Source organism: Falco biarmicus, chromosome 8 (genome assembly GCF_023638135.1).
Source record: "Falco biarmicus isolate bFalBia1 chromosome 8, bFalBia1.pri, whole genome shotgun sequence".
NCBI lineage: Eukaryota > Metazoa > Chordata > Aves > Falconiformes > Falconidae > Falco > Falco biarmicus.
The window spans coordinates 31,039,191-31,057,981 of record NC_079295.1 but is presented as its reverse complement, the minus strand read 5'-3'; the positions used below and the strand labels follow the sequence as shown (position 1 = coordinate 31,057,981).

General features: G+C 39.8%; 1 protein-coding gene across 1 annotated transcript in view; it reads left to right on the top strand.

Moving 5' to 3' along the window:
* Positions 1-18,791, top strand: part of CLASP1 (cytoplasmic linker associated protein 1) — a 181,232-nt gene that overhangs the window by 123,695 nt on the left and 38,746 nt on the right. Inside the window, exons 23-30 of the mRNA XM_056348183.1 lie at positions 3,652-3,755; positions 6,279-6,302; positions 7,229-7,473; positions 11,070-11,133; positions 12,487-12,489; positions 12,735-12,898; positions 13,848-13,926; positions 14,885-15,028. Of these exons, the coding sequence (XP_056204158.1) occupies positions 3,652-3,755; positions 6,279-6,302; positions 7,229-7,473; positions 11,070-11,133; positions 12,487-12,489; positions 12,735-12,898; positions 13,848-13,926; positions 14,885-15,028 (827 nt within the window). The remainder of the gene's footprint in view (positions 1-3,651; positions 3,756-6,278; positions 6,303-7,228; positions 7,474-11,069; positions 11,134-12,486; positions 12,490-12,734; positions 12,899-13,847; positions 13,927-14,884; positions 15,029-18,791) is intronic.

Sequence of the window (18,791 nt, the reverse complement as noted above, 5' to 3'; positions counted from 1 at the left end):
GCATGGGCTAAATCTTGATGGATGCAGATCACTTGCAACTTCTGTTTATATTTCCTCTTTAGCTGTGGTAGCAGTTCCCAGTGCCTAGGACCGGATCCCAGTCAGTGGGTTTCATCCCATTTATTACTAAATATTCTGGACTCCTCCTGTCTCTGTTAATAAAAGTTCTTTGTGGGATCCCTTCCAAAATAGACAAGATCAGCAAGGATAAAGCACCTGATGAGCTTTCAAAATGGAAAATAACATATTTGGAGCATAACACATGCTGATGCATCCTCCATATAATTCTGAAGGCCTTGTCCAAAGTACATGGAAGTTGTTGAAAGAATGATTCTCTTAATTTCACTGGGCTTTGCATCAGGAGACTAGTGGTTACATATAATGAAAAAAATCCACAGGTTCCAGTTGCTTCTTCGATTCTCAGTTGTGGAGAACCTGTAACTCCCTCTGAAATCAGGATATTTCACTGGGAGTCTTAAAAGTAAATGAGTGAGGGCTGCTAGCTTTGGGACAACAGAGACTTAGTTGTGGGGACAAAGATGATGTAGAAGATGAGCGCCTCAGTGTTTTCTTGGAGGCTAAAGTTGTGTGAGGAATTAGTGATACTGAAAGTTATTTAATATAACCCCTCTCAGGTAGGGAGTGAAAAATAGTGTGTTTCTCATAAACATAAATTTCTAGTTAAACAGTTGTCACTTAACTAAAACGCTCAAATAGTTTCCTGTGTCAGGTTACTCAGCAGAAACAATGCAAGCTGATTTGACTGGCATTTTTCAAAGTAAAAGTTTGAATCTGTATAAACAAAAATCGTTGAAAAGATGTAAAACACCTTGATTGTAAGGTGGATTTAGTCTTTGTTTGCATTCAGCTGCCTGTGATAGTCACTTCACGTTTGGCTCCTGTGGTTTGGTACAAAGCATGTCCGAATCGTATACAGTTACACTGAGTCCTAAAGAAGGCCAAAATCTCCCTAAAAATGACAAAAATCAGGCCAAAAATGGTGATTGCAAATTTTCACTGAGTTTGTGACAAGTAAAACTAATCTAGCCAGGGAGACATGGGAATAAGGCCAGAGCATACTCTGTTTATTTCTTGCCCAGTAACATTGGGCTTGCCTGTACTGGTTATTCCTAGAGCCAAATCCCAGTCCCATGTCAGAGACATGCTGAGGTCTCCCCTGAGGTCTCGCTCCTGTACTCGGGTATGGCAACAGTGTCATGGGGAGAAGCCCGGAGTGACTTGGGTGTTACGAATTTAAAGATCACTGAATGAAATACTTAAGAAAATTCCTGATAGCCTTGGAGGCAGATAAAAGCCAGCATGCCACAGTGTACTTAGTTTAAAAAAAAAAAAGCTCAATTTTGTTTCTTAATGCTGGGTATTTAAACTGGCCTACAACTGAATTACTTTGTCATTCTGTTCTTCATTTTTTTAAAAAAACCCAACAACTATCTTCCCTTTTCTAATGTAATACTAAATTTACGTGAAAATGAATGACAGTGGTATTTTTTTGATGCTATGATATCTCAAAAGTTAAAGCCAAATTCTGATCTCAGTAACACTTGAGTAATACATTGAGTTGGGTTTAAATATAAAAGTCTAGAACTTGCCTCAACATTTGCAGCCTTTGTACTGTACCAGATAACATTTGCACTTAGAAAAATACTTGTTTTCTGTACATCTTTGTGGTGTATATCTCTGTAGTAGTGACTTCAGTTTCAATCAGACCTAATGTATTCTCATTTTCCGTGCTTCTATTAAGAATGTACAGATCTTTCCATTTTAGGGATGAAGTACTGTTTCACCTAAATATTTGAAATTATTCTTCAACCCAAATGCATTAAAAAAGGGGATAGTAATAACACATACAATTTTTATTTTTCTGTGAAATGTCATGATTTGATTACTTTTTGGCAGTAGTTCTAAGAAGTTTGTTTATTTTTTTTTTCCCTTGTAATGTGTTTTGTAGAAAACGTGCTTTTGTTGTAAATCAGAAATGTCTTGTCTGGGTACATAACTCTGAGAAACAGTAAACTTTGATAGGTAACACTTCTATTTGAAATAAATACAGGGGTTTTTTAGTCTCAAAATACTTCAGATTTTAAAAAACCTTCCCTATTTCCCCTCAGTAGGTTGATCTCCAACATGCTCAGGTAAAGCTTTGGAATTAGTACAGTAGACGGGCAAATTTCAGTCTCTGATTTAAGTTATGCATGTCAGTGTGAGTTAACTCCTTAAAAGGTATTTCAGTGCATTAGTTTTTTTAAAGAAAAAAGCAATGAAGTTTTATGGTAAGTGCAGTGTTTTTCACAAAAAACACAGTAAGCTGCTGAACATCATGTTTGACCTCAGTTTTGTGGAAATCCACAATATAGTTACGTGTTTAAATAAATAGTATATTTCCTTTGTTAAATTAAATATAGATTAAGTAACACAATACTTGTTTGACTTGATCCCTCTCTCTTGCTGCTTGTTGAGTGCCTCCAAGGTAGATCAGCTGAAGGTCTGTTAAATGGGTTCCTGCAGCTTGATTCGTGCACCACCAAATTTGTTGCCAAAGCTCCTACTGGTGCGTGTGGGCACAGGGAAAAGAGGTGTAAGGTGTGTCCTAGGAGGGATATTCCCAGTCTTTATTGAGCAAATGCAATCCCACACAGAAACAAAAACTTGGAATGCCAAAACCAGTATCTTTCTGCTTGTAGACCAGAGCCAGGATCCCAGTAATACGGTATCTGATCTACCCATATCTAGAAGGACTATGCTGCCAGAGTCCTGTGGTGCTCAAGTCACTGATTCTGTCATATCCCTGCTAACACGCCATTCTGAATTTGGCCTTTGCCCAGAGAAACTAATTTCAGTAGCTTTTCTGGTAGACTGAGCAAGTAATAAAATAAACTAAGTAGTATTAGGAGTCTTAAATGGTATTTTAAACTTAATCCTGCTGCTTTGGATACCATTGAGAACTTTGTCCCTTTGAATTTGATGGCAGAGATGATATTGTTTGATCAAAAAAATGTATTTTGATATATCTTGGAGCTTTCAAGTGACAAACTGTTTCTCAAGAACAGTAATAAAAAATTGGAGTCACTTCACAAGCAAACAATAAACCTTATTTTTATACTGTGGGTGTAGGGGGATATTCTAATGGTTAATCAAGCCTTGAGGCAAAAATAGGCTAATCTAGTCTTGCATCCTTGCCTGAGAAGAAGCTGCAGGATGGATGAGTGCTCGGGTATTAACATGTTCTGACACTGGGCACGGTTTTGTCTCTGAAGTTAATGAGAAGCTTTCTCTTTATTTCTGAGAGTGCCAGATTGGGACTGGCCTGTCTGCCTCTGACACTAAAATAAAACTTTGAAGCAGCAACTGTCTAAAAAGAAACACAAAGTAGATACCCTGCTTCCCAGCTTAAAAATAATTAAAAAAAAGAAGTTGCCCTGAGGATCCAAAATTGTCTCTGGGGCCCAATAAATGATAGTTTATTTCTTACTCTAATGGCAAACTCTCTAGATCTGTGGATGAAAGAGTGTTTAATGGAAAAGCACTGTGAGTTCCCAGAGCCTGTGGGGAGAGCTGCTTAGGCACCTGATTAGGATTCAAAGTGAATGTGAATTCATTTAACAATCCCTTTCAATGTTATCTTTTGTGCAGACCGGTTTGGACTCGGACAGCCAGGCAGGATGCCTGCTTCTGTGAATGCCATGCGAGTCCTGAGCACAAGCACAGATCTGGAGGCTGCTGTGGCCGATGCACTGGTAAGAGGAAAAATGCAAAATGCTTCCGACACCGGAAAGTGGCTTAAAGTTACCTGTACGTACATTCTCCTCTTTCTAAATAGCTTTGTTCTGATTGTGTCAGTGTCTGATGCTGTAGAGTTAGTTACCTTTTGCTGTGTTGTCTTTGGGTATATTGGCAGCAATATTTGTTTCCTTATTCTGTGTTAGTTCCCCACAGTTGTTATCAAATAGACCGCTGTGGCTCGGTGCTAGAGCTGCAGGATGGGTTGAATCAGCCGTTTGTCTTTCATGGGCTGTCAGAGGATGCATATGGCACTGGGGGTGTGCTCAGCACCCATGGGGTCAGGGATATCCATCAATCCCGTTACCTGCATGAAGACTTTGCAGAAAAACAGTGTGTTCTCTGTTAGTGTTGACTTCTGACCAGCTTGCAACAAGAACTGAGAATTTCACAAGCTGCTGTCCTGTGTTATTTCACCTGGCTAAAAACTCGGATCAGTTTATAACCTGGCTTGCGGTAATCAGTACCATCCCATGCATTTCAGTCAGAGTGTATTTGTCTGTTAGTACTTTCAAATATTTCGTGCATTTCCAAGTATTGTAATTAAAAAAAAAAATAAAATTGTACTGTACTATAATGTATATCTTGGCTAGAGCCCAGAAAGTGTTTTCTGGTCTTCAGAAGACAAGTGTTAAAATAAGCCTTTGGATTTACCTTGAATATTTGGGGGAGAGAGGATATGTAGAGGCAGAAGCAGTTACTGTACAGCATTACCTGGGTACCAGTATACCATGGGTCTTCTCCAGCTCTAGACCTGACCTGAGGGGAGAATTTCCTGATGCATCTCAAGACAGTCATCTCAGAGCACTCTTTATGGAGAATGAACCATGTCCCCAGAGTTTGTGATGGTTGTCCTTTCTCCGTTTCCTAGTTCACTTTCGCTGAGTATGGCTAACATTTTCCTTTTTATTTTTGATGATCACCCAGCTCATGTCACCTCCATTTCTAGATGATTATTAGAGTATTCCTAGAGAAATGTCAATTTTTACAAAAATCTACTTTCTGTTTTTTTAAAAAAAACATATTAATTGTGAATAATAGAAGGTAGGACAGCATAGGACGGTATACAATAGACAGCACTGTTACATTTGGTGGGCTGAATCCTCAATGGGCATTTTCATTACCAAATACAGCAGCTTGTCAGCCAATTTCTGTTCTCAGCACCTCAAATTTGCCACCAGAGCAGTTCAGGGCATAATTATAGGTGATGGTTTGCCTCTGTAAAGGAAATCAGGCTGTATCCCTGGATGTGAGCAGTTGCTGAACACAGGTTTCTTGAGGCGGGGAGAGCGTTAAGTGTTCCAGTTCACTGCCGATCACTGAGATCTCTTTAGGTGTGACTTAATCTTCAGCTAGACTTACAGAGTTCCTTTTTAAATCTTCCGCTGTTTTACACTAAATAACATTATACTGGAATGTTAAAATCTGAAAGGGTTGAACACTTAAGAGGGAAGTCCTTAAGTTTAGCTGGAAAGCAAGCAGTGCTGCTACCTTGATTGATCAATCTGAATTTGTATGACTTTAGGGATACAATGTGATCTTGTTGTCCCCTTCTTTCCCACCACCCCAGTTTTCTCTTTCTTGGTTGTCTTCTCACAAGAAGCAATTTACAAACTGTGTTCAGGCTCCTTTTGAGAGAGTAATGCAATGCCAGCTTTTATCCAGCAGCCTTGTTTTCAGCAGAGTATTCTTTTTCCCTGTAGTACGAAATGAAAAGAACTTTTCCAAAGATAGCTTCAGCCAAATACTCAGTTTAAACAAAACACAGTGGGTCATTTTGTGACCTCTGCTCCCTGTGTACAATTCCTGTTGGGTCCACTGCTTCTGTTTGAGAGCTGGACTTGGCTTAAACCCACAGCGTCTAATACTGGGAATCAGTGCTCAGATCTGTCAGAAGAGCTCAAAGGGTGATGGAAACTCTGCCACTAAGTAAGGCCTTTAAGCCAGGGGTGTCAGCCAGGGAGTCTTGAAAGAAGCTAAGCTTCAAAAAAGTGTGGTGTAAGAACTGCAGGTTGAAAGAGAACTTGGTTAAGTGAAGTTGATTAAATGTGCTGTACTGTAGATAGTGGTTTCCTGACATCAGAATTTCTTTCCAACACTCTAAAATCAAATGGTACTAATAGCATGTGGGGAAATGAATCATTACTAAAACCTCTGGTATCTTCCAGAGCAGCGTTTCTGAAAAGTAAGCCACGAAGTGCTGTGTATAAACCTGTCATTTAAAAAACTTACTGATAGATAATCTCACTTCCAAGCTTCCTAATGGAAATTGTAGGCTGTACAAGTAGTACAACAGCTAGGAGATAAGGTCAGGCGTTATTATACCCACTTTTATTTTGCGTAAATTGTGGATTTTTGTTTTTTTTTAATTTGCTAAGACACATTTGCTATACGTTTTTGTTGCAAAGACAAACCCTACATAAGCTTCTGACATAATTCTCTATGCTTTTTCCCACCCTTCAATATTTTCCTGCCTACAGCTGTTAGGAGACTCCAGGAGCAAGGTACTAGTGCTTTCTTGACTTTTTATTTCTACTTTCCAACTTCCCCACCTTGTTGCTAACACCCATGATACTGCACTTGAGTTAATTTCTACGCTTCAATACTGCAGTCATAGTAGAAGCAAAATTCTGCTGGCTTTATAAGTCTGAGAACTGCAGGACTGGACACTGCAAGGAATTCTATAGCAAACACTTTAGTATATAGATTGTCGTCTTCAGATACATTGTCTTATCAATCCTGTTCTGCTAAGGTTCATTCAAGAGTTTGTTTTGTAGTATAGCATACAATTTATTTTGCTACAATAATTATTTGAATATCCCTTCTGTAAGGATTGAGGTTGTCAAAGATGTACCTAAGGGAATCAGGTCCTCTAATGCCATTCTATGGAAATGAATGGGGTTTGAGTACTCGACTCCCATAGCAGCCTCTGGAAAAATCCTAGCCCAAACTAACAAAGAAATTGTCATCGCCTATATCCCAGTGCATTTCTAGAGTCACTTCGTTGTCAATATCAAAGTGACTGTGCCATGTCAGCACAGATTCCTTCAGCTCTTTATCTTTTTTTTTTTCCTTGAAGTAAAGGTTTTATCATCATAGAGTCTGTAACAATGGAAGTGACCGTTATTGACAGTAAAGCAACATATGATTTCATTACCAGTAGCTAATTCCACTGGGCATAAGTATCTCTCATGCTGGGGAAGGCAGGCCCTGTTCCCCTTAGTCACTCAGATAGTCTCATTGAAATCAATGGGAACTGTCTTGCTCTAATGTGAGAGGTAAGCAGGCAGTGCTTGGTGACATCTTTAAAACACAGAATTCTGTCACTGTAACAATAACATTAGTCTTAGTGATTACGGATAGAATGTTTTTGGTTTGGCATTGATGTAACTATGTATAACTTGCTAAGTCTGAGTTTTCCCTTTTCCAGAAAAAGCCAGTGAGAAGGAGATATGAGCCCTATGGGATGTACTCTGATGACGATGCTAACAGCGATGCATCAAGTGCTTGCTCGGAGCGCTCCTATGGTTCCAGGAATGGGGGCATTCCACACTACCTGCGGCAGACTGAAGATGTAGCCGAGGTCCTCAACCACTGTGCCAGCTCCAACTGGTCTGAAAGGAAAGAGGGGCTCATAGGTCTTCAGAACTTACTGAAAAGCCAGCGGACACTGAGGTGACCTTGATAGTTTTACAGTGTCAGTCATTCATGAGAGATAGCTATAGGTGAAAATCAGTACCTGCCTTATGGAGACAGACTGTATCTTTCACAGTTGTGAAGGCTTAGTCTCCGCAGTGTAGGACTCAGCAGAAATTTTTCCAAAAGTAATGTCATCAGTATAATTGGCGTGAAATTTGTAGCAGTAAGGTAGAAAGAACTCAGGATAGCATGCTGCCTTCTGATAGCATGCCTCTGTCTCATGAAGACCTCCAATGGTAGGTGTTTGTTGCAGCACAGTGAGATTTCCCACAATGTCAGTACTGTAAATGCACCCAAAGGGTGGTACCATTTTTACATTAGTCTGAACACTCAATTTTTTTTTCCCAGCAACTTAGTTGGTGTAGCAAACATTCACTGCACTTCCTCTAAAATGACTCAGAGTGCGTGTGTTTCGAAGGTGAGATCAGATGATGCTGTCAGTGTGTTGGCTATACTTTGACTCTTTATGAAAGCTGTGTTAGTTGTAATTGTAGGTATTATTTGTAACTTGAAAAGAGCTTGTATCAGAAACTTGAGTATCCTATAAATGGTGTGGTTTATAACGTAGAGGGAAGTTTCTTACAGCAATGAAGTAGGTGTAACAACTCTCAAACTTTGCTTATGGTAGGAGAGGCAGACGTTTTTCCCTTGTTGAAAGCCACATAAACCCTTCAAACACCTTCGGTATGTCACACATTAAAACAGATCTTAGCATTACTCAACAGTCACATGGAAACTTCATATGGCCACAGGTCATCTTAACTAAAGTCCACTGGCTCTCAGGCCGTAGGCTTTTCACCCTTAGTTTATGGTGACAGTATTTGAAAACAGGCTGTTTCTCTCTTGGCTCTTTTGAAGATAACATTCATGAATATCTGTGAAGGTTTTATTTTCCTGTTAAGAATACTATGTACTTCAGTTATGACCAAGTTTAAAGTGATGGTTGTATGGTTTATAGCCTGCCTACTTGGATTTGCACAATTGTTTCCATTTTTAAAACGCCTTCACGTTGGCTGAAAATATTTGATTGTTCATGTTAACAAGCTGAATGAAAACGTACTGAGAGCAGACCTGGAAAGGTTATTCTTTTGCCATCGTAAAAATATTCTAGCACTTCACACGATGTGATACAGCCCTTAAGTGGGAAGTGCTACAGGTTTTTAATATGGGTCCTTCAGAGTCTCTAGTTCAGCGATGCTCTTTGATGTGGTCTATTTACAAGTCTTTTAAAAGATACTTCCCATATCTATGCTGTCTTTTTTTCTTTTTCTTTATTTTAACAAACTGTCTGGGGAGAACTGTGACACCTTATATACTTGTATGAAAATGTTGGGTGAGACTCGTTTTGCCACACAGGTGTGTTAGGATTATAACCAAGGTTTTGAGGCCTATTGGGGATAGTTCCAGGGGAGGAAATGTTGAGAAGGGTGGGCGATGGGCTATCGATCCAGATCAGTAACTCTTAGCACAAATGCCAGTAGAATTAAACGATTGTTTTCAACCCTGTCGGATTCGGTGTTTGAACTGTGCTGCTTGTCCCTCAAGCTAGCACGTTTTCTTAGCTTTGATCCTGACTAATTTAGAAACCTGTCCCAGAAACTACACCCCTGCAGAGTTATTTTTTTAATTGGCTACTGGTTTTAGTGTTCTAGTTTATATTTCATTTTGGTTTGCTTTTGGTCTGCTTCCTCCTTGGTTCAGGATTGTTCTGGTGCCTGTTCTAATGATTAGATTTTATCATCCTGTTTGTTCCCACAGCATCTTGCTGAACATCATCAAGGTCATTAGTACAAGGGGCAAGTCTGTATGTCTTCTAATTAAACCTGTTATCTTCTGTTGTGGTATAACAAGTTTAATAAAAGGCAGTGATGTGGCTAGGTTTTCTTTAGTACTCTGAGCTGAAAGGTGGCTGATCCTATATGAGCTGGGATTTACATATTCAGAAAGATGTGCGTGCAAAGTGGTATGGTGCTTACCTGTTCTCTTTGTTTCGTACAGCTTCATGTGGCCTGGTTCTCTAAGGGCTCCCTGTAAGGTCTCCTAAATAAAACAAGGCCAACGAGCCCCTTAAGGAAATGTTCTCCAACTGACTGTTTCAGTTTAGTACTTTCACTGCTACCCCAAGTCCATGATCTTGTAGAAAGAGACATGGTTATACTTGCTGTCTTCATGTAACCTTTGCCCAGAAAGAAAACTCATTAGAGTAATAAATAAGGGTTCATTTGGAGAGCTGCAATCTGCATGAATTCAGGAGAGCATTGTAGAGTAGTTGTTTTGAGACAGTGCAGTCTTGTGCTGAACGCTGACAGCTTGCTGTGGCGTCGTTACAAAGACTTTTTCCTCTACATGAGATTCTCAAGACCATTGAGTTTGTGCGCTTTTAAAATTTGATCAGTCTTTCATACATAGGTTTATTGGAAAAAAACCCTCCTGTGTTACTTATAAACAAGCTAATATAAAATAGTTGTAGTCTGGCCTGTTCTTTGAAGCTTATTTTGAGAGAGATGTTGGTGGACTGTGTACAACTGATGTCTTTCTGGAAAGAGGGTACCTGTAGTCAAGACCTGAATGGCTGTTCTCGGAGCAGTCCATGTGCATTTCACTAGTTGCTCTGGTTTCATAATAATTGTGAAAAATATCTAATTGCATCCATAGTATGCAGGAAATGTTACCTAGCTATCTTGCTCTGTTTTTGTTTGCACAGTAAACAAGCAAAACTTTTTCATTCTTTGGCAGTTTGCCTTGCAGGAGAACAAAGACTTGTATTTTCAAAACATTGGTGCCAAAGGTCTCATTTGCAAAAGGTTCTGCATTTGACTCGAACTCAGTGTCTTATGAAAGGGACCCATACATTACTTCCCCCCCCCCCCCCCCCCCCCCCCTCAATCTTACTGAGCACCTAATAGTCTCTTACTATATAGGAACTTAGATTGTGCCTTCTGACTTACTAGGTTGCCCGCTTGTTAATCTGTCTTCCATTTCTATATATTTGTCTCCTCAATGTGCCTGCTCTCAGACTTTGGAATCAGTGTGATATTGTTAATACTGTGTGATTCTAGACTGATTTTACTGAAGCAACTGAGAATTTAGACCAAAATATTTATGATCAGTGTGTACCAAAACAGCATGAAAGTTCTAATTTTACTTGGAAAATTTGAATTCCCTGGCACAAAGGAGACTTGAGAAATCTATTCCTAGGCTGTAAAAGACCCCATGGTTTAGTGAGTCAGCAACCTTGGTGCAGGCAGAAAGTAAATGCCTCCCAAATGTGCCTATTTCAAGTAGTCTTCTGCAGTCTAGAATATAGAAAAGAATAGAAGCAGCAGAAAATAAAGTGTCTAGCTTAAGATAAAAAAAAAAAAACAACATTAGATTTCTTAATGTAAGACTGGTGATCCCAGCAGTTAAACTCAGATGCCAGTTCAGGCTTTGCCTAGATAGATAGTTTTCAGAAGTGTGACTTAAGTAACATTGAAATAAGGAAGGTTAGATCTTTCAGCTATTAATATATAGTAGCTTTTTTGCTGCAACTAAAGCTTTAGCATTAATATCGTTTTATTTATGTGTTTTAGCCGAGTCGAGTTAAAAAGGCTATGTGAAATATTTACTCGCATGTTTGCTGACCCCCACAGCAAGGTAAGATCACAAAGACTTGGCTCACACTCTTACACTACTGTGTGTGCACATTTGACACTGTTTCAAGATCAATGTTTTTGTATTTCTGCCCATGCCATCTGCTGGGACACACCAGCATTTATAAATCTCCTTGATTTTTATCTGTTTTACAACGAAGAGATGTGTCTCAGCCTTTTACTTTGCTAGGAACTGGTTACCCCCTGCTTCCTAAGGAGCAGCCTAATGCCTTTCAGATGTCAGCTTCTGGAGCGAGGAGTTTGGTTTTATCTGTGCCTCTGTAGGAAGTGTCTTGGTGACACACAGTGGAGCGAGGGCTGTGAAGGGTAGCGAGCCATAGTTCAGCATTACGGTCACTGGGGTTTGTGCACTCTGTGCACCTGGGAGCAGTCTGGGGTCCCACCAAGGCACTGTTCTGGATGTCCTAAGTGGAGCCTTCAGTATGGTTGCTGTGCCTTCTTAGTAACGCTGACCTTTGATGTTAAAGGCTGTGGCATGAATTTACAGGCTTCTCTTAAAAAGAAGCAGACGAGGGAGAGGGGAGGTTGAGCCTGGAGGTGTGCTCAGGCCCAGCGGTCTGTCTTTGACAGGCGAGCGGGAGCAGGGGGAGGGGAAAAGGGAGTTCTGTGCCCTTTCCTCAGGGGGTTTGCTGGTGGAGGGCAACCAGTAATGGCTGGGTAAAAACGTCTGCTGTTGGGTTGTTGAGAAAGACTAAGTTATATAAATATTTGTACTTTAGACCACTTGGTAAACCAGTTTTAATGTCAGGTGGAAACCCCCTGAGTAGGCAGAGTTGCCTGTCACAGGTATTGCCTGAAGTGTGCCATAACTACAGTCTGGACCAGCTGTCCACGAGCCTCACAGAGTGTGGCAGTGTCTACCTGTAAGGTCCTAATGTTTTGGTTCTCAAAGGTTTGGTATGTGTTGTGGAAAGGGTGGAGGTGTAGCTATTTGTTTACAAAATATTTCCAGTTTCTGAGGAAGGTGAGGGTTTATTGCACACTGGACTAGAGCATGTCCTCTGTGGCAGTGGTGATCTGACATCTGCACTGCTGCTACAGAATTACTGCTATGAGGTCATTAGTTGTGGTGTTAAAACATATGTGAGCTTTGTTACACATAAACATATATAAACATACGTTACTTTCATGACTGAGGAGACCAGATCTGATCCAAGATATACTTTAAGTAACTCCACTGAGAAGAGATTGTGTTTTAAGAAAACGTAAACTTTCAGTGAATGCATCTTTTTATCTGTTGACAAACTGCATCTGAACAGCCAGCCTTGATCACTATGTGTGCTAACGAGTGGTTTGTTTTGTTGCATGGCCTGCTTTGCGGTGGAATTCACAACAGAGAGTAAGTGTATTCTACCCCTTTACTTCATCTGTTTTGTGTAGTATTTTAATATGACACATTTTAGATGTGTCTTGTCTGATGTATTTTTTTTCCAGAACAATGTAGTCACTAAATTCATTCCTTTATGAAACTGTCTATAACAAAATCATCCTGAAACTCAGATTGTAAACCCCTCCCCTTTGATTATTTTTTATTTAAAGTGCTGTATTCCTTTTTCCTTTTTGTGACACTTCTTTTGTTTATAGGTTTTCAGCATGTTTCTGGAAACCCTGGTTGATTTCATCATCATTCATAAAGATGACTTGCAGGATTGGCTTTTTGTTCTCCTGACCCAGTTGCTAAAGAAAATGGGAGCAGATTTACTGGGGTCTGTGCAGGCAAAAGTTCAAAAAGCTCTGGATGTCACCAGGTAGAGTATTCGGATGGCAAATGTTACGGAGGTTTTTGCAGAACTACAAATTGCAAAAAGGCATTATGATGAACATAGAAAAGCCAGCAGTGCTGTATATTTTGAGGGCTCAACCTTGATGAATACCAGAATAAAGGAGAACACAGTTATGTCAGAATATTTCAAGTGCTGAATTAAAAAGGAGTATCTGTTTTCTAAATAAATAACTTTAAAGCGTAACATTTAAAATGTGTAGTTTATGAACTTTTTAAAATGGGTGTTGGGGGTTTTTTTGTGTGCATGTGCTTATATACCAATTTTCATTGATTGGGAAAAAGTATTTTCAGCATTCAGAATATGAATGGTGCTTTATCAAAATGTTCAGAGTATCTTTCATATTGTTCAAACAGCAAATACTGGTAATGTCGGGATAAGACCTTGAATGGTACTGCAGCGTGCACACCGATTTTGCAACGCATGTCCTTTCCAAGGATGTTCAGCACAGGACACTGTGACAATGAAGTTCAGCTCATCCTGGAAATAGGATCATTTTTTAAAAGGCAGTAGTAATGCAGGATAAAATAGGATAGAGTAGGGAAAAAAAGGAGTGAAATCAAAACCAGGTATGAACTCTGAGGACAAGATAAACCAGGCTGCTACTAGAGGTAAGGGAACAGAGCACAGCCTGAAATGAAGAAGGAATGGACAGGTGTGCCAAAAGCTGGATAAGTGTACAGAGAGCAGATAGAGTAACAGTGTATAAAGGTATTGATTTAGCAGTTTTCTCTAGTATCAAGTCAATAATCAGCTGATCCTTAGACTTGGCGTTTCCCTGGTTGATGGTAAAGTTAAGAACAAGAAAAGCATGACAGGTGATGAAATCTGTTGTGTTAGCTTGAATGTATTGAGTTGATTTAATCCTGAAAATTCATGTTAACATTACAGTTTTACCTTTGTTTTCTTTGGACAGGGATTCTTTTCCATTTGATCAACAATTTAACATTTTGATGAGGTTTATTGTAGATCAGACCCAAACACCAAACCTGAAGGTCAGTATCAAAAGCCTTTTCATTAAAGCATCAGCATGGTTGTCTTAGCTTGCCATGTCAGTCATACCATAAAGCACAGAACTCATGATAAAATAAGTAAGTACCTGCATGATACAGAAATGATATTGGCAACTTTGATTAACTCTTGTTCTCCATTTTAATAAATCTAAATATCGTCACATTGGGGCCCTGTAACTCATCACAGGTCAGTAAGAGCTTTAGACACACTGGAACATATTAAAGTTTAGACATGGACAATTCCACTTCACTTGGTCTTGGTGGAAAGAAAACCTGGCTGTGCAGGACAGAAGCAGTGTGAATAGCTGGGAAGTTGGGACCCTAGGCACAGCTTAACAAGTGCTTGTTGCACAGGTCGGACAAGGCACATGTAGGCTTTGGAGACAAAACCATCAGAGCGTTTTGTTAGTGAATCCTCCCAAATGGATACTGTTGTGCAGGCTGTTTTTCAGGAGGTTGCTGTTTCAAGGCTATAGGAACATTGTAAATTCTGGAAGTCATACAAAATTTATTTCCAGAGACAGGAGTATACAGGATACCAAATCACTCAAGTATTTTTTCTTCAATCTCCCAAACTTTGGATCTTTCAAGACTCCAGCATCAGGCATTTGGTTTGGGGACAGTATGGTTTGACATCTAGAACAGTAACTGCTGGTGGAAACAGCATGGTGAAGTACTGATTTGCTTACGCGAGTGTACAAGCACACGTATGTATTTCAAACCAGTTCTGGTGTACTATTTCAGACTCTTACTGTACAAAATTTATCCCGAGTAGAAAGTTCCTTTTGATTTTTGAAACGTGACATTGGGATGTGTCACAGGGATTTTTTTTCCCTCCATGTCTTGTAAGTCTTGTCAGTCTGTAGTGGTACCTGTTTATTATGAGATAAACTCATCTTTGCCAGCTTATGGGCTTAATAGATCCCTTTTTGCTTCTCAGGTGAAAGTTGCTATCCTGAAGTATATTGAGTCCTTGGCAAGACAGATGGATCCATCAGACTTCGTGAATTCCAGTGAGACAAGACTTGCTGTATCTAGAATTATAACTTGGACAACAGAACCAAAGAGCTCAGATGTGAGAAAGGTAAGCCAGCATGATGTGGTATTCCCAGTAATTATTCTTAAAAAACATCACCCAAACACCCCACAAAATAACCCAAATACCACCCCCCTCCCCAACAAACAGTCATAGAGGTAATGAAAAATTCTGTGATTAGATTCTAATTTTGAAAAGTGGATTTTATGTACTTTACTGTCCAAACCAAACTGCCAATTCACTAATGACAGTTTTCTGAAGTTTGTCTTCATGTATTTTTTTAAGGTACTTAGCTGTGTGACTTCAACTACTATTACTATGCAAAAAGAGATCATAGTTTGAAAATGTGCTTTTTCTTTAGCAGTCTGGGGATATCTGTAGGTTTTCGTTTATCTAGGTGGAGGCTCTGTGCTTTGTAGACTCAAATGAAATCTAGCACAACTTCTGTGTTACAATATTGTTAAAAGAAAGTAAACAAATCAGTAAGCTGTCAGGGGCGCCCAACTCTTTTCTTTTAAGAGCTGTGTGTTTATCTCAACCTGGAAAAAACTGACACATTTAGGTCAGACCTGGGTAATAAAGTTACCTTGTTCTTTATCTTGCTCTAGATGCAAGTGTCAGGCAAGCTGAAATGGGGCAGATACTGATACTCATCTCTCCCAAGAGAAAAGTGAGACTTAGTTTTATGTATCTGGCATCTGTAACACGATTTAAAATTACCTTCTCTTCCCAGCCCAGATGTAGAAGTAGATTCCAGTAGGAGTTAAAGGCTTTTGAGATGTACTTGGATTTAAAAACCAACAAACTAACTTTAAACATTTCAGAATGTAAAAATTGTGTGAGATTTTTACATTCTACATGCACTTAAAATGTTGAATTAATACTAGAATAACATATTATTTTATAACTTTGGAAATAATTCTTATTTTTGTTCGTAGTGATTATTTGATTCTCATGAGTAGATCACTGGGTTTCAAAGGTGCTACAACTGCAGCATTATCTGATAGCTGACACAAGGCTTCAAAGAAGCTTTTTGGGTACATGCTGTTTGCTTCCTTGCATACAGCTGACTGGTTCTACAGAAAAATGTCTCATCCTCTTTTCTGAAGAATTTCTGCAGGTGTTACACCAGTGGGACTGAAATTTGTTTCTGCAAGATAGCCTGCCTCAGAAAAAAAGGGTGACTTGAAATCCTGGACTTAGATCTGGAATATGCGTTTCCATCTGGAATACGTGTTTCCATTTTAATGCTTCCATGTACAAAGTCAGAAAGAATTAAACAGGCAAAGAAGCTGCTTCTCTGTTACAGTTCAAGTAAACCTCAAGCAGTTTACTCCACTGGTGGTCTGTGAGAGGGAGTTGTAATTAAAGTAGGAATATACATTGAAGAGCAAAATCTCTGCATATTGCTCAGCAGAAGAAATATTCCACCATTAGGGGTCATCATTGCTGCATGCAAAATTGAGTGAAGAGTACCTGCAAGAGCTGAAAAACAGGCTGTTCTCTGAAGGTATGGGAGCAGGTATTCGGTGTGGTGTCCATCCTTCTATCTTTCAAAGACTTGCAAAGCCCTGGCAAAACTTCCAGCAAACTACCTGGGCAAGTGCCATGGGGCTAAGAGATTACTGAATCTAAATTATTTTTATTAAACCTGCATGTGACTTGTATTTGCCTCTGCCTGTATCTTTGAAATAATTCCATAGTTAAGCTAACTTAGGCTACTAAAAATGAATGCCTAGGTGATCTTTATTTCATCATACTATTGCTGTACTGTGCTTTTTATTAAGAACATAGTGCAAACCATGGACTTCAGAAGAAACACTTGAACAAAGGATTTAGAAACAATCATTGGCCATTATCCCTGTCAGGACTGTAGTTAACAGACTAATAAATTCATTTTGTAGTAACAAACTGGATTATCAAGGGCCAACCCAGACAAGTGAAGTATTCTGAAGAACACAATTAAAAAGTTGCCCTTCCTTTTTGGAGACTGTACCTTGGGGAATAAAACCCTTTTTTTAATATCAAGATGATTCATGTAAACATCAGAAGATTCTGCCCTCATGGAAGGCGTTACGGTGGCCTTCAGGATCAGAGGTTTTCTAAGTGCAAAGCAAACCATGCGTTGTAAACGTTACAACCTAAAAGTGGAGACAGCAGTTGAGATTATGGGGAGAGAGGGGGAAGAAGAACCAGTTCAGTCTTCAAATGATCAAAGTATTACAAGAGGCCTGTAAAAAGTGTAGAATAAGGTCATTTTTCAGTGGAATCTGGATCCGAGACTATCAATGCAATCAACTCAGCTCCTGCAAGAGCACACTTTATTTTTGGTACTGAGGAGTCTTGGCTGGTGTAGTCCAGCCCACGTACACCGCAGTGGCTGGCTTGGTGGAATAGCAGTGCCAGCGTGCAACTGCTCGCAGAAGCAGGGGCTCTTTTCCCCAGGAACGTAGTCCCACAGCCAGTGTGGCTCTCACCCGGATTTGAGTTACTGAATGCTACCTTACTGCAAGTAGCATCTGTGTGTATGCTGGCCCTGCTGTTCTGTCTGGATTTTGCCTTCGAGCAGCTGCAGGTAAAACAAGCTTGCTCGTGCTGCGGTGAAGGATATAAATGACCTCTGTCAGTGGGGAAGGCATGTGGCTGCTCTGTGCTCATGGCAATTAGTCATGCAGGTCTGATCCTGTGCTAGCGCTCAAGGGATCTGTTCGAGAAATGGATTGTATTTTCAGTCAATAGTGAGATTATCCTTTTAGCAGTCATCATCAGTCCATTGCTGCTGTTCACTATGTGTGATGATCATGGAGGTCCCAGCCCTGTAGCATTAAGGCACTGGAGAAAAATAAAAAAAGTGGCAGCATTTAGGTCCAAAAACCTTTTTCAAACTGAATGATACAGCTTTATTAATGAACCTTGCGTATTCTTGTGATGATTACTAGAGCACACTTAACCTGTCTGACACCAGACTTGAACTACAGATCATGTTTTATAACTAGTGAAATCAGAAAGAAACAGAGTCAAAGAAAATGCTGTTGTACATAAAACCGTTTATGTTCTTTTATGGAATGATACCTGTAGCTAAGCAGAAGCTGTTATCACAAGAAAAACACGATGGACTTTGAGGAACATACGGTTGAAATAAGTGTCATCAACAAAATGTCATGATTCCCTCTCAGGGCAGAAACCATTTAAGCTGCTGACAGTAGCCATGAACTATGTACGGTCAAAATTATTGTCAAGCTTTATGTAGAAAATACAGTGATCTGCAGTGTGTTACGGGTAAATATTTGTCTTGTTGTAAAGACTGTTAATACTTATGGGTGTTTACCCTGTGTTCAAGTTAAGATTTACTTCCTGCAAGCAGTGCTAGAAGAAAGGTGAAAGGCATTTGTCCTCCGTACCAAACAGAAGCCATTGGGTAGGAGCAGGTCACGCAGCACTGCGTGGAGACGTGGATGGGATGTGGTTCCAGTGCAAGGAGAGCACCTGTTGGTAATTTCCACACATACAGCAAGCAGGCTTGCTGCTTTTTCCCCAAGCAGAACATATCAATGGGCAGGGCACAGATAAGGATTTCAGATAACTGAGCTCTAATTTTGATTGCAGTAGCGTCTAACCTTGTGTGATGTACTTGACTTTCCTCTGCCTTGGTTTATTCCTCTCTGTAACAGGGCATTAATTCTGATTTTTCTCTGGAAAATATTTAAGATTTGATGAAGTCATTTTACAAAAGCCAGTTAATTACCACACCGAAAAATAACACAATGACAATGCAAATACTGTGGTGACTGGTCTGAGGACATTAAGTCAG